At 39.5% G+C, this 15492-nt stretch overlaps 1 protein-coding gene across 1 annotated transcript in view; it reads left to right on the top strand.

The window, feature by feature from the left end:
* Positions 1 to 423: 423 nt before the first annotated feature.
* The window catches only part of MetRS-m (Methionyl-tRNA synthetase, mitochondrial), a 90531-nt gene continuing 75462 nt past the window's right edge, over positions 424 to 15492 (top strand). The window contains exons 1-5 of the mRNA XM_067760625.1: positions 424 to 614; positions 673 to 950; positions 1026 to 1448; positions 1499 to 1592; positions 3731 to 3901. Coding sequence (XP_067616726.1) covers positions 521 to 614; positions 673 to 950; positions 1026 to 1448; positions 1499 to 1592; positions 3731 to 3901 — 1060 coding nt within the window. The 5' untranslated portion in view covers positions 424 to 520. The remainder of the gene's footprint in view (positions 615 to 672; positions 951 to 1025; positions 1449 to 1498; positions 1593 to 3730; positions 3902 to 15492) is intronic.

Below are 15492 nucleotides of genomic sequence, written 5' to 3'. Positions count from 1 at the left end.
AACTCATAGTTTACATCGAGTTAATGCCTAAAAAATAATGAGTGACGGCTCTTATTATATTTATCCTCTTTGATGTTGTACCGAAAAGCGGAGACAAACTTCTGAATCGGTTGCGATGAATAGTGGACACACACCATTTGTAGGGGTGAAAAAAATACACATATTTCAGTTGCATTTGAGTATAATACGTATTGAAATTTATGAGTACTAATTTTATGCGCTGCAATTTAGAAGAGTAGATAAAGTTTAACGCTTAGCAGTCCATATAAAGTTTAAGCGTAAAAGTATAAAGATGTAAAAAAATAACAGAAATAATTTAAAACTGTGACAGACTCCGTAGGTTATTTTAGTACCAACGAAAGCAACTCTGCAGAAACGCCGTCCGGTTTGTGTCACTGCTGATGTAAATAAAGAACAGCTGTTTCGCAACTGTCAAAGTAATTTGTATTGCAAAATTACCGGAAAATAATTTACCAGTGGTTGAAAAAGAATAAGATCTCTGCTGTAACAAAAACAAAGAATGCTTTTAAATAAACTAAATGCTTTGCGATGCTATTGTATGCAAGCCAACAACAATTTTTACGCCACAACTCCGATTTACTACGTTAACGCCGGTAAGTTTTTAGGTTACTCTGCATAAGATGGGTTACATATAAATATGCCCATTTACAGCTCCACACATAGGACATCTATATTCGGCTTTAATAACAGATGCGCTATGCCGGTATGAACGTTTGCTTGACCCCAAAAAGACAGTTCATCTCTGTACTGGCACTGATGAACATGGTACAAAAATCCAACAAGCAGCAGCTCAAACCGTGCCAGTTGCACAATATTGCGAGAATATATCAGCGCTATATCGTCATGTATTCGCCGAAGCGAAAATAGCAAACACCGATTTTATACGTACTACTGAAGAGCGCCACAAGAAGGCTGTAGCGCATTTTTGGGTAAGTAGTTGCCGTTGTTTTAACGATAAGTTCTTTTTACTAGTGCCCCTTCAAAATTGAAATATACATTTACAGCGCACTTTAAAATCGCGCGGCCACATTTACTCTGCTGCATACAGTGGTTGGTATTGTGTTTCAGATGAAACTTTCTTAACAGAATCACAGCTACGTTTGGACACACAGACGGGCGCACGTTTATCGCTTGATTCTGGTCATCCGGTTGAGTGGACTGAGGAGACAAACTATATGTTCCGTTTATCGCAATTCCAAGACGATGTTCGCTATTGGGTAAAGCAAGGTGATCATATACGTCCTGCCAAGTTTGAAAAAATACTATTAGACATGTTAAGTGAGCCATTGCCTGATGTCTCTGTTTCACGTCCTTCGAAACGAGTGCATTGGGCTATTCCTGTTCCTGACGATGAAACACAAACCGTTTATGTTTGGTTAGATGCGCTTACCAATTATCTCACTTCTGTTGGATATCCAGACGAAGCGGTAAGCGAGTTGGTATACCAATTTCCATCTAATTTACTTATCTTTTTCAGTATCGCAAGTTTTGGCCACCAAATGTGCAAGTGATCGGCAAGGACATTTTAAAGTTTCATGGTATTTATTGGCCTGCATTTCTTATTGCAGCAGGTAATTTGAATGTGTGATATAGTTTAGTAAAAGCTTTGCATATAGTGCTGATTCACTATACTTCACCAATATGCAATGTATTTGAAGTGCAAAAAGTATAAAACGCTTTGGCTTCAGTGTTTCATTGCATTTATTATGGTTGCTTTGACCGGTATACTCTCCCTGAAGGTTTCAAAGAGTGAGCGGAAATAACAGCCTTGGCCATGAGAAACGAAGTAGACTGTTGTTGGTTTGGACATCGGCTGTCAGCTAGCACATGTAAAGGTGTTTGTAATGTTTGTGAACTTCCTCATGGAACTAGGGCGTGGGCCAAGATGGCGTAGAAGGTTCAATGTGGTCATATTATATATTTCCCGAGATGGTCGGGCGTGTCCCTTAGGTGCTTGTTACCGGATCTATAACTGGCAAAGGACCATCAACATCGATAACACTCCCTAAAACCTTCGGAGAGTGCTTCTATCGCTAGGACAACAACAGGCTCAGCTAACACATTCCCTCGTGGAAGTGTAGTCAAGTTCTCCTGATAGAAGTAATTTTCAAAACGGGAGCTGCATTTCTTTTGGCATATTGATTATGCTGAAGTCGATGAGAGGTGTCGTTTGATACGGTCAACCATGGCACGTTACTGCAAGACCTGGAAGGGTCTACCCTTCCCCCATGTCTTAAAAGGTGGACCGCAAATTATCTGGGTGGTCGGCAGGCATCGGTGCAATTTAGAAACGAAACATCAAAACCAAGAATAATTTAACAAGGGGTGCCACAGGGTGGTGTCCTATCCCCACTTTTGTTTAACTTCTACATATCAAAGCTACCTTCGCCACCAGAAGGGGTTACTGTCGTTTCCTACGCCGATGACTGCACAATAATGGCCACAGGCCCAGGCCCACAGTTCGATGAGCTTTGCAATTGAATAAACGGCAACCTCTCTGACCTCTCCAGTTTTTTCGCCTCGCGAAACCTGGAATTATCACCGAATAAATCCTCCGCGACCTTATTTACAACATGGACGTCTCAAATGTCGACCATTTTGAACATCCACGTCGATGGCACTATGCTACCGACTGTCCTACACCCCAAAATCTGGGGTGTGACGTTTGATAAGGATCTACATTTTGCGGAGCGTGCAGCCGCAATTGTACCGAAAATCCAGAGCTGTAATAAAATCCTCAAATCTCTTGCTGGCAGTACATGGGGAAAAGACAAAGAAACGCTCATTACCATTTACAAAGCAATTGGCCAGCCGATTGCATGCTACGCGTCCCCTATATGGCCGCCAAGCTTAAAAATTACTCACTGGAAGAAGCTGCCGGCCTGTCAAAATACTGCTTTCAGAACCGCCACGGGCTTTCTTATGTCCCTAGAACACCATCTATATAATGAAGCGAGAGTACTCCCCATCAGTTAGAGAAATGAGATGCTAACCAAACAGTTCCTGTTGAATACCCAGAATACCTGGGCATCCCAACAGATATCTGATTAATGAGCCAACACCGCTCAGGGGCTAAAGGAGTCATCTCCGTAAGCATTATGAGGAAATACGGCACCTGAGAACTCAGCCGCATGAAGCCAAAAAATACAAGCAGGTCCTCAGCAAACAGGCGTCGGACCTTTATGCCAGGAATTGCCCGGTGAATCCAGTACTCAAAGAACAGTACCCAAAACTTCCGGAAGAGGAATGCATACTGCCAAGGGAAACGCGAGTCACTCTAGGTCAACTTCGATCTGGATACTGTAACAGGTTAAACTCCTACTTATCCAGAACAAACCATCTCTTTAATTGTAATGTGGAACCAACGCCTCTAACACCCCTCTCATTATGGTCCACCCCTGTTGAAACAGCAAGTTTTCTTGGACTCCCGTTAGAGGATATTGATGACAATTTGTCATCGGTCGCACCTATTGGATGGGGCGATGCACGCTACTACAACAACAACTTACTTTAAGTACTGTTAACATAACAATAACAGAACTTACTTACTTACTGCTCGATGTCTGCCCTTGCCCCGGATGTTATCTAATAATCATCTCCATTATTACTTTCCTATTTTATTCACACTTAACTAAGCTTATATTAAGCTGAACCACTTAAACATTCTGTTTCATGCAATAATTTCTTTACATTTCCCTCTTTACTACAGGATTGGAACCACCACGTCAACTTTTTGTACATTCTCATTGGACAGTGGATGGACAAAAAATGTCAAAAAGTAAACAAAATGTCGTCGATCCGGTTGTGGCAGCAAAAACTTACACAATGGAGGGCCTGAGGTATTTCCTGTTGCGTGAGGGTGTGGCGCATAGCGATGGAAGTAAGTTCAAATAAAACATGAATGCACAATAATACGCACATACTTATATATATTCATGTATGTAAGCACTTTGTGTGCAACAAGAATGCACCACAAAGTGCTTAAAGTTAAAATAACACTACTTAAAACATTTTAGAAAAAAGAAAACGATTTGAGTGAAGCGTAATCTTAGTGGATATTGTTGTTTAAGCACTAGCAGGACTGGATTTGAACAGGAGTAACATTGGGACTCATGGGGTTGTGGAGCTCAACCGTTTCAAGGATTTGCTAGTGCAATTTATAGGCCAGGTGTCAAATACACCTGCCCTTGAGGAATATTCTTTATTTAACAGGCGAGGCTCTGGCCTCTGGAAGGAGGGGCTCGGGTGACCTAGAATGTTCAATGTGGCCATGTTAATCCGTTCCGGCGATGTTACTAGCCCGAACATAATGGTGTCGGATCAATAGAAAGAGAAACATTTTTCGCTGTCCTAGGGAACACTGTTAGAAACTCAGTTTCTTAAGTGGAAAATCAAATGAATTGAAAACGAACAGAAAAAACGGGAAAGGTTCTAAACGCAAAGTTTCTCCGTTGAATGAAGTGAGTGATACTTACATCCCACCAAAGCTGTTGTTTATAAAATCGATTTTTATGTAACCACCGTTTAGACTAGATACCTGAATATTGACGCATGTGCACAATCCGCTGACAATGCAATATAGGGAAAAATATTGATAATACACTGATCGAGATAATAAGGGAACCTTTTCCAATCCTGCGAGTGATTCATAGTCTTTCCAATAGGCTAGATACTTGAATATTGGACTGTAGCATTGACAAAAAATTTATTCTTCTTATGAAATTTTAAGTAACGTCCTGGTGAGCAAGATACTAGAAACTTAGAACGTGGTCAATTGAGATATCATGATTTGAGAAACAATTCCCTAAGATGGGGCAGTGATATATTTAAAAAATTACTCTTAAGGCGATGGGATCTTGCATAAAGCATTGTTAAAAACCCCACCACAGGAGGCGCACAGATCGGGATCTAAGGAAACAACGCCTGCGGGCTAATCCAAAGCGGACTAAAACAAATTGAATACGCCACAAAACTAAAATTGTGTGCACCCACAGGCGCTTGTGGAGGTAAATCCGGTCCTGCATACTTGCTGCTGTTCTTCCATGCAGCCGCTGCAAAAATGTTTCTTATACTTAAAGCAAGATACTTGTGGCCAAAAGCGTAAGTTTGACACACAAAAAATGTTTAAAAAAGAAAAGCAAAACAAAGTAAAAGCAAAGCAGACAAATTAGCTGCAAAGCGGAAGGAATTTGACTTAAGTTTAAATAATACTTAACGGAAGAAATTAAATGATTGTGGTTTAGAAGAAGTTGGTAAAATTATGCAAAATTTAATGGAAGTTTTGTAATTGTGCAAATTTACGGGCGTAGTAACAGCTCAACAGCTGCACAGATGGCAATTTTAAAGAAATTTAATTGAAATGAAATAGACGGGGAGGTTAGCTAAGGCTGAACTGGGTAGTCAAAATACCTGGGGTTGGGTTTACCTCATATACACTGAATGTGCCATAGTAATACCAGAATTTGTTTGACGACCAAACAGAAAAACCTCACTAAGATAGCACGACCCACGTTACAAAATAGCTATTTCTCTTAGCAAACACTAGAAAGACGAGTAAAGCTAGAAATGAGAAGAGAATACGCAAACTATTAGCGAATGAGATAAAATATATAAGTATGTTTAAATTAATTAATGAAAAAGGGTCCCTTTATAAAGTTTATATACATCCACGCTTAAATTAATATTATTAAAATAAGTGGAGAAGTTGGAGTGCAAATAGTGTAACGAATTTACTTAAATTCCGCTTATTCCAAATCTGCTAACGTTCGAATCACTAAACTGTTGAATAAATAACTCCAATATTGAATAACACAGGTCAACAAAAACAATTTTTTTTTGTACATAGGTTTTGCCCTATATATTCGGATTCTATGTTCAATTCTATAAAAAAAAATGTGATTACTAATCAAAAATATTTGGTTTTGGTTTTAGCGATTTGAAAATTTTGCATTTTTGCACCAGGCTAATGTAGGTCCTTTCGCGCTATTTCGGTTCGATAGACGGCGGCGGGTAGCTACCTGATGCAGCGATGCATCAAAAAAAGATCTAATTAAAGCACAACATACTCATCTTAAAAAAAACCAAAAAAATGTGCCTGAGAAACAGTAAAAAGGATATAAAAGGTCCCAGATACACATAATTTTAAGTAGATTTGGCAATTCGTTAAGTACATATTAAGAAACTCATCGAAACTTTTACTGACGGATTGGCAGGCCTTGCAATAGAGCATGCCAGCTACCTGATAGCGTTTTTGTAAGTAAAATTTTGTTTAAGAAGCTGTAGTTTGTTGGGTCACTCGTTGTGGGCGACACTATGTTTTTGCATATCACAGAGGAATGATGTCTTCGAGAAGTTGTAAACGAGCGGCTAATTCGTTTTGCTATATATGTGGCGAATGTATTAAAAGAAGACAAAAAAAGTTTGATTTAACTAAAAACACAAGGATTTGCGAGACCTACCGAGCCAACTTCGGTCTACCTGTTAATAACCAGGACAAAAAATGGGCTCCACATGTTTCATGTAACTCTTGCAGAAGCATTCTGGAGCATAAGTTTATTTTCTCTTTTTTATTGTACTAACTGTTTCATATATATATACATATATCTACATATATATAATTGCATAATAACTGAAATTGTTATGAAATGCTTTACGTTATATTATAGTTTGGTAACAGGGTGAGAAAAGAGCCATGAAGTTCGCAGTGCCGAGGATTTGGAGGGAACCGAGTAATTATGACACTGATTGCTATTTTTGTGTAGTGAAACCACTGAAAGGGAAACGTTTAAGGAAAACAATTTATCCGGAACTACCATCGACATCCGCTCCAGTACCACATTCGGAACAAAATCCTGTACCTGATCCACCTGTGTTGGAAAAGAAACTACTCCCTCAAGGCAGCTTTCAAACATCGAGTTCATCTGCATCCGTACATTCCGAATTTGTTCCTCAATTTGAACCAGGAATACCACATCTCATCAACTCTGAAGATCTCAATGACTTAATAAGAGAATTAAATCTATCAAAGGACAAAGCAGGTTATTAGCATCGCGGCTTAAACAACGAAATTTACTTACTTCTGATGTTCGAATATCTCGGCAAAGAAAGCGTCATGAATAATTTTCTTGTTTCTACAGTAAAGAAGATAGACTCTGTTTTTGCTATGACGTGAAAGGTTTATTTGAATCAATTGGTATTCCTTGTAATACAAATGAATGGCGCCTCTTTATCGACAGCTTAACAAAAAGCAGTTCTACTACACAATGGGAACAAAATTCCATCTATTCCACTGGCACATTCCATACATCTCAAAGAAAATTATGACAGTATTAAAATGATATTAACTGCAATCAAATATACGGAATACAAGTGTGAAGTTATTGGAGACTTCAAGATGGTTTGTTTTTTTACTGGAATGCAAGGTGGATATACCAAACACTCCTGTTATTTTTGCCTATGGGATAGCAGAAATGATGCCGCCCACTATCGCCAAAAACATTGGCCTGAACGTACTGAGTATGGAGTGGGAAGATTTAATATTAAAGCATATATGACACTACTTTATTTTTGCTCGGATTCCAAGCTAAAATAACTGACGAAACTTTATCGGAACTTCAAAACACAAAAACAATTTCTATCATGAAAAAGCGAGACCACTATTCCCTCAAAATTAATGAGTTTGACATGTTTTCATTTATGTTTTACATTTTATTTTTACATTAACACTTTTAACAATATAAACAATGCAAATAACACGCGAAAATTATTTCGGTCTCTAATGGTTCACTTTTTTCACAAGAAAGTTGATTTTAATTGTGTTTTTATGCACCAAATTTTAAGACTAAAAACAAAATTTTCATATGAAAAATAAAGAAACGGCCGAATGTCAAAAAAACCTATCGAAATACAAACTGGCTCGTTTGTTTTTAATGAACTAGATTGTATTTTCCTTGTATTTCGTTAGTTTTTTGAAATATAGTGACAACAAATTGAAGATAAAATACAAGAAAAAATACACGAAAATAAAGTAGTGTCATATAGGTTTAAACATGAAGCAATTGTCGATCCTAAAGATATAATGATGCCGCCATTGCATATTAAATTGGGTCTTATTAAACAATTTGTGAAGACTCTTAATATTGAGTCTAAAGCTTTCAAATATTTGCGGACTTTTTTTCCAAAGCTTTCAGAGGCGAAAATTAAAGCTGGAGTCTTTGTTGGCCCTCAAATAAAAAAAATTATGAACTGCGATATTTTCCTGGACGTATTTAGCAATGAGGAGAAACTAGCGTGGAACAGTTTTAAGGCAGTAGTTCATGGCTTTCTTGGAAATCATAGGGATGAAAATTATGATGAGCTGATAACTGGCATGATTACGAATTTTTCCGCCATCGGATGTAGAATGTCGCTAAAGATGCACATGTTACATTCACATCTGGATAAATTCAAAGATAATATGGGAGCTTATTCAGAAGAACACGGGGAGCGATTCCATCAAGATATAATGGAGTTTGAGAAACGCTACCAAGGCCAGTAGGTATACGGAAAGTATGATGGGGGACTATATTTGGACGGTAATAAGAGAAACTGTTACCGAATATGGAAGGAATAGCAGGAAAAAGCATTTTTAAACATTTAAACTGTATTCTAAAACTAAATTTATAAGAATAAATCTTAAATTGATTTTTACTATGCTTCAATAAATTAAATCTATATCAAATTTTGACGAATTTTCATGTTTTTCGTTTTTCTCATTTTTTTCGAACAAAACCAAATCAAAAACTTTTTTATGTCCATATTCTTATTTCTGGGTACAAAAGCAATACAAAAAATATACGCACGACCCATGTAAAAAAATGTTGTTGACCAGTGTAATGCAAAAATGGTCTTTATTAGACTACTTCACAATAACACTTATACTTCGGAACTGATAGCTTGCTTAAATCAAACTGATCGTCGTGCCTCAACTGTTGCTGCTTTTTATACTGTTTGGTTTTCTCGTTGACATATTTCTAGGCGCTTCTATTTCTAGAATTTACTAGTTAGTTATCAGCTATAAATTTGTCAGCTATAACTACAGATGCTCGATTTTATAGCTTCTCTCATAGCCCATGCGCTTGTATATGTGAGTGATACTTGCAAAAATGATTGCATACTTTTGGGAGTATCTCAGATATATGCATGTGTTTGTGCGTTACCCTCCGCTGCTCATATGGACATATGGGTAGACATAATGATTGATTTGTTGATGTGCATACGAGTCACTGCTTAGTATCCGCTTAGGGATGATAGTATCTCTTAGTGTTGCTAATATTCGTCACACTGCCCTCCACCTAAGTCTGATAGTACCGATCAGACAAATCTCTCGATCTAGACGCTGCCAGCCTTTCCAAATGAACGACTCATTTTGGTTCGTGGTTTGCCAATGGTTTGTATGCGGTACACTACATCGTTGATCCGTTTAACAACTTTATATGGGCCTTCCCAATTACACTGCAATTTCGTAATCGTATCTGGCTTTCATCTTGTCACTCATAATCTTTGCTCGTTACCTTACCAGATCGTGTATCTCTCTCAGCTCTTCTCCCAAGACACCAGTGGATTTCTTAACATTTCTCTCCGCATCGGCATCTATCCCAAACTTCAAATCAGCTGGCAGTCGAAGATCATTGCCAAAAATTACCTTTGTGGGAGTTTGGCCCGTTGTCTCATGCACTGCCGATCGGTAAGCCATCAAGAATAATGATACGTGTGTATCCCACTCCTTATGGTACTTGCCTACTACTTTCCTTAAATGATCCTCCAATGTTCTATTGAAACGTTCCACCATACCATCGGGCTGAGGGTGCAATACAGTTGTCTGTGTTTTTCGAATGCCCAACTTCTTACACATTTCTTGGAACACAGCTGATTCAAAATCCCTGCCTTGGCCAAATTCCGAATGTAACTCCATTGGTACACCATACCTTACAACCCAATCGTTTGTAACCACTTCTGCTACTGTTTCCGCTTCTTGGTTTGGGATTGGGTATACCTCTGGCCATTTACTGAAATAATCCATAACCACCAGTACGTATTCCGCGGTTGCTAGTAGGAAATGGACCTGCGACATCCATGGCGATCCTTTCAAATGGTGCACCTGAAATATACTGCTTCATCTGGCCATGACTTCGTATTTTGGGACCTTTCGCTCTGTTGCATACCTCGCAGTTGGCAATCCACTCGGTGATCGACTGACGGCAACCAACCCAATATAATCTCTGCTTAATTTTCTCGAGCGTCTTCGTGATTCCAAGATGACCTCCACTTGGACCATTATGCAGCTCGCTGAGTACGTCAGGAATCCTCTTTCTGGGAACAACTATCAGTTTTTTTTTGCATTGACCATCCTCACTCTCCGATACTCGATGCAAGCAACCGGATATTAATTCTAAACTGTTCCACTGTGCCCAATATGACTTCGCAATGGGACTCTCGCTGACATCTCTGCTTGGTCTTTCGTTTCGTTCGAGTCCGTGCATAACATGTGACAGATCTGTATCTTCTAGCTGACACTTTCTTAGTTGTTCCTTGTCCCATTCATCCGTACACGTTATAGTCATTAGCCGGAAAGCCACTTCTTGCTCCTTCTACCATTCAAAAGCTTTTTTTTTTCTTGTAAGCTCATGGAGGCTATGGGCTACGCTGGAAAAGTTTGGTACAAATCGGCGGTAGTATGTGCACAGCCCAAGGAAACTTCTTAGTTCATGCAAGGTCTGTGGTCTTGGCCAATCCTTTACTGCCTCTATCTTTTTTTTCATTCGCTGTACAGATGCCTTCTGTCGTTACCTTGTGACCCAAATAATTTACTTCCTTTTTAAACAGCGAACACTTTTTGGGACTTAGTTTCAGACCAGCGCCAGCTATTCTCTGGAAAACTTCCTCCAAGTTCTTAAGATGTTCATCAAAGTTCTTGCCCAATACGATGATGTCGTCCAGGTACACCAAGCATGTTTTCCAATGTAGTCCTTTCAGTACCTGGTCCATGAGTATCTCCAAAGTAGCTGGTGCATTACAAAGTCCAAAAGGCATCACTGTAAATTGGCAAAGACCATCACCGACACTGAAGGCTGTTTTCTCTTTATCTTCCTCCCTCACCTCAACTTGCCAGTAGTCGCTTTTCAAGTCCAGTGTGGAAAACCATTTCGTACCATATAGCGAGTCCAGAGTATCGTCAATTCTTGGCAATGGGTAGCTATCCTTTTTTGTGACGTCGTTCAACTTGCGGTAGTCCACGCAAAACCTCATTTTTCCATCCTTCTTCACAAGTACCACCGGTGAGCTCCATGGACTAGCTGATGGTTCGATGACGCCGCTATCGCTCATTTCTTGTACGATTTGACTCACAACTTCCCGCTTCGCCAGTGGAACACTACGAGGAGCTTGACGTATAGGCCTCGCGTCTCCAGTGTCAATTTGATGTTTCACAACATTGGTGCGGCCTGGTTTGGAACCATCCTGGTCAAATATGTTTGCGTACTTCAGGAGCAGTTGCTTTGCCTTACTCTGATAATCTTCCTCTATCCCCTTCGTCCATGCCGTGATGTCATTTGAAAGATCAGTATTACTAGATGAAACGTGTTCCTGGAGCTGTTCACAGTTAATAACTACTTCAGCCTCTTGGCATCTTCCCAAAATAGCTCCTTTGGTCAGTTTGAGTGGTGACTTGAATTCATTGAGTACTCTTACCGGAATACGTCCATCTTGTTTTGTTATAGCCAGGGTTTTTCCTACAAGTATGTTCGGTGCTGATTTGTTTGCTGCTTCGACAACCCACAATTTGTTTGTCCCACAGTCTCCATCAACCTTTGCCCAGATGACTGCTTCGGATTTTGGTGGTATTTGCTGACTCTCTTCCACCAGCACTCGTTTACTGCTGCAGCCTCTCTCGTAGCCGAAACTATGTGGCGCATCCATGTTCTTATATCGCATCGTTTTGCTTTGCATATCGATCTTGATGCCTTGGTCGATTAAGAAGTCCACTTCAATTATGATTTCATCAACAATCTCTGCCACTATAAAATTGTGTAGTACCGTGACGTTCCCACTTGCTACTTCACATGCTACTTCTCCAATTACCTGGGTGTCCTCTCCCGTGGCTGTACGTAATCTTGCTCCAAGCCGTGGTCTTATCTTCTTGTTGACTAAATTTGATCGAATGATGGAATGGGATGCACCCGTATCTACAGTCAGTAAACGTTCCTTTCCATCCACATGTCCTCCGACAGTAAGATTGCTAGACCTTCTTCCAATTTGCGAGATAGAGATTATGGGGCATTCAATTGAGGGAGCCAGCTGTCGCCCCTTGCGGCTGACTCGCTTTAGTTTAACGATTGAGTGGATTTGGAGATTTGATCATCTCCTTCAGCTCTGCGCTTACGGCCACCCACATTGCTGGAACTGTTAGGATTGGTACTGAAATAACGTGTAGTGTGCCCTGGCTTTCCACATTTGAAGCATTTGACGGCACCATCGTTTTTCTGCTGCGTTCCTTTTAATTCTTCCAAAATTGTGTCTACCCAGTCTGGTATTTCCAATTCTACGCGATGAGCTTTGTATGCGGGCTTACTCAAGAGTGACGCTGTTTCCTGAGTCAGTGCATGGGATACCGTTTCTGCAAATGTTGGCTTTGGGTTTGCATATGTAGCTCACTTCGTTTCAACGTCCCGTATGCCATTTATAAAGCTCTGAATCTTTACCCTTTCAGTGTATTCCACGGGTGCATCCGTATTTGCCAAATGAGCCAACCTTTCAACATCCGAAGCAAACTCCTGCAATGTCTCATTTGCTTTTTGGTAATGGTTTTGCAACTCAATTTGGTATATCTGTTTTCTATGCTCGCTTGCATAACGTCTCTCGACAGCGGCCACTAATACTTCATAACTTTTCCGTTCGTTCTCTGGAATCGTCTGTAAGATTTCCGCTGCAGGTCCTTTCAATGCCACGAACAGTGCAGCAACTTTATCTTCCGCATTCCAGTTACTCACTGCTGCGGCGGTCTTCTCAAACTGTAGCTTAAAGACCTGGAAAGGAACAGAACCGTCAAAAGATGGAGTTTTTACCTTCGTATTACTCGCTGAAGCAGCCGGGCGATTAAGTTGCAATTCCTGTATACGATCTCTCAAAGCGTCCACCTCTGCCTCGAATTTTTCTTCAAACTGCATTATTTTTTCGTCCATGCCCGCTTCGAGTTTTGATGATATACGAGCCTCTTGTGCTTCTAGTTGTACTGTTATGCGTGTCTCTTGTTCTTTCAGTTGAGTTGCCATATATGTCTTTTGTTCTTCCAGCTGTGATGAAATTTGTGTTTCCTGTGCTTCAATCTTGACCGTTATACGTGTCTCCTGTGATTCTAGTTGCGATGACATGTTGGTGGATATTTGCGACGACATTTCTGAAATGCGTGCCTCCTGTGCTTCCATCTTGGATGTTATACGGTTCTCCTACGATTCCAGTTGAGATGACATTTCGGTTGATATTTGTGACGACATTTGCTTCAACACTGCTAGTATCGCGTTAGTGTCAACACTTGCCAGTAGATTCGGAGTCTCTATCCTCTCCTCCATTTTAGTCGCTGCCTCTTCTACATCAGTATAAAAGACATACTGGTTCACATTAATTCTTTCCAACTCCAATACCTCTCGTAGCCGTGCTTGAAGTTTGATCTTATTGCCGGTTTTATTCAATCCACGGCTCTCCGACTCCTTCTTCAGTTGCTGGATTCTCAATTCACTCAACTTTGCCATGTCCAAGCTGTATTCACAATCTTCGGAATTTATTCAACAATTCCTCTTCTGATACCAATTGTAACGAATTTACTGAAATTCCGCTTATTCCAAATCTTCTGCTAACGTTCGAATCAGTAAACTGTTGAATAAATAACTTCAATATTGAATAATGCAAAAATGGTCTTCATAAGACTACTTCACAATAACACTTATACTTCGCACCTGATAGCTTGCTTAAATCAAACTGATTGTCGTGCCTAAACTGTTGCTGCTTTTTATACTGTTTGGTTTCCTCGTTGACATATTTCTAGGCGCTTCTATTTCTAGAATTTACTAGTTAGTTATCAGCTATAAATTTCGCAGCTATAACTACAGATGCACGATTTTATAGCTTCTCTCATAACCCATGCGCGTGTATATGTGAGTGATACTTTTTTTTTTTTTTTTTTTTTTTTTTTTTTTTTTTTTTTAATGGACGTTGTGGCAGCGCGCTGCCCTCAAGTGGCCCAATGAAACCAGGCTAATCCTGTTCACGCGATCGATTTAAATATATATATAATAACTTTTTTTTTTTTTTTTTTTATTTTGCCGAGTCTTTGATGGGCAGCGGTTTGTCAAGCGTCACGATCTGAGACTGCTCAGCTACAGAAGAAATTTCATCAGCCAAGCGTAATACTTAAAGAGAACAGAAGCAAACGTATTATACATTAATTTAGAGAGGTGAGAACAATCTTTTTTATAGAAAAAAGGGAGTCCGAGCTATCAAATGTGTTTGAGTGAGAGTTATAATCTTGGCATAAACGCCGAAAAGGTTCATTTTGTTCGAAATTCGTTCTACATTGTTTCAGCAGAAGAGGTTTGAAGTGTCTCGATGTCCGAGAGGGAACGCAAAAGTTCACTTCATTCAGAAGGAATGGGCTCGAAATTGATCCATTTAAAAGTTTTGTCATAAATATCACACCAAGCATTTCCCTTCGACTAGCAAGAGTTGGAAGATTGATAAGCTTTAATCGATTAGTATAAGGTGGAAGATTAGTTAAAGAGTCCCATTGGAAATTTCTTAAGGCAAATAGTAAAAATTGTTTTTGTATTGATTCGAGACTGTCTGCATGGACTTGATAACGCGGATTCCAAATTATCGAGCCGTATTCTAATATTGGCCTAACTAATGTTGTAAAAAGTGCTTTAGTTATGTAAGGGTCGTTAAATTCTTTTGACCACCGTTTAACAAATGCAAAAACACCTTTGCCTTTATTCACTGTAGCATTAATATGAAGATTGAAACTAAGTTTGGAATCCATCATGACTCCCAAGTCAATAAAATTATTTACAGTTTCTAGACTATAGTTGTTCATTGTATATGAAGCTGGTGGCGAAACTCTCCGAGAAAAACACATGAATTTACATTTTTTGAGATTGAGCGGCATATAATTTACATTGCACCAGGTAACCAAGTGATTTAAATCCATTTGAAGCAAGGAATGTTCCTCAACCGAGGCACATGATTTGAAAAGTTTTACATCGTCTGCGTACATCAAGATTTTTGAGTATTTAATTGTACCAGATATATCGTTTATGAACAACAAGAACAGAATCGGACCAAGATGGCTGCCCTGAGGAACACCAGAAGAAACATTGATGACCCCAGAAAGTGTATTTTTAAAGATTACTTTTTGCGTACGATAACCAAGATACGAAGAAATCC

Source organism: Eurosta solidaginis, chromosome 1 (assembly GCF_040869045.1).
Source record: "Eurosta solidaginis isolate ZX-2024a chromosome 1, ASM4086904v1, whole genome shotgun sequence".
Classification (NCBI taxonomy): domain Eukaryota; kingdom Metazoa; phylum Arthropoda; class Insecta; order Diptera; family Tephritidae; genus Eurosta; species Eurosta solidaginis.
This window is presented reverse-complemented; position numbering and strand designations above follow the sequence as displayed.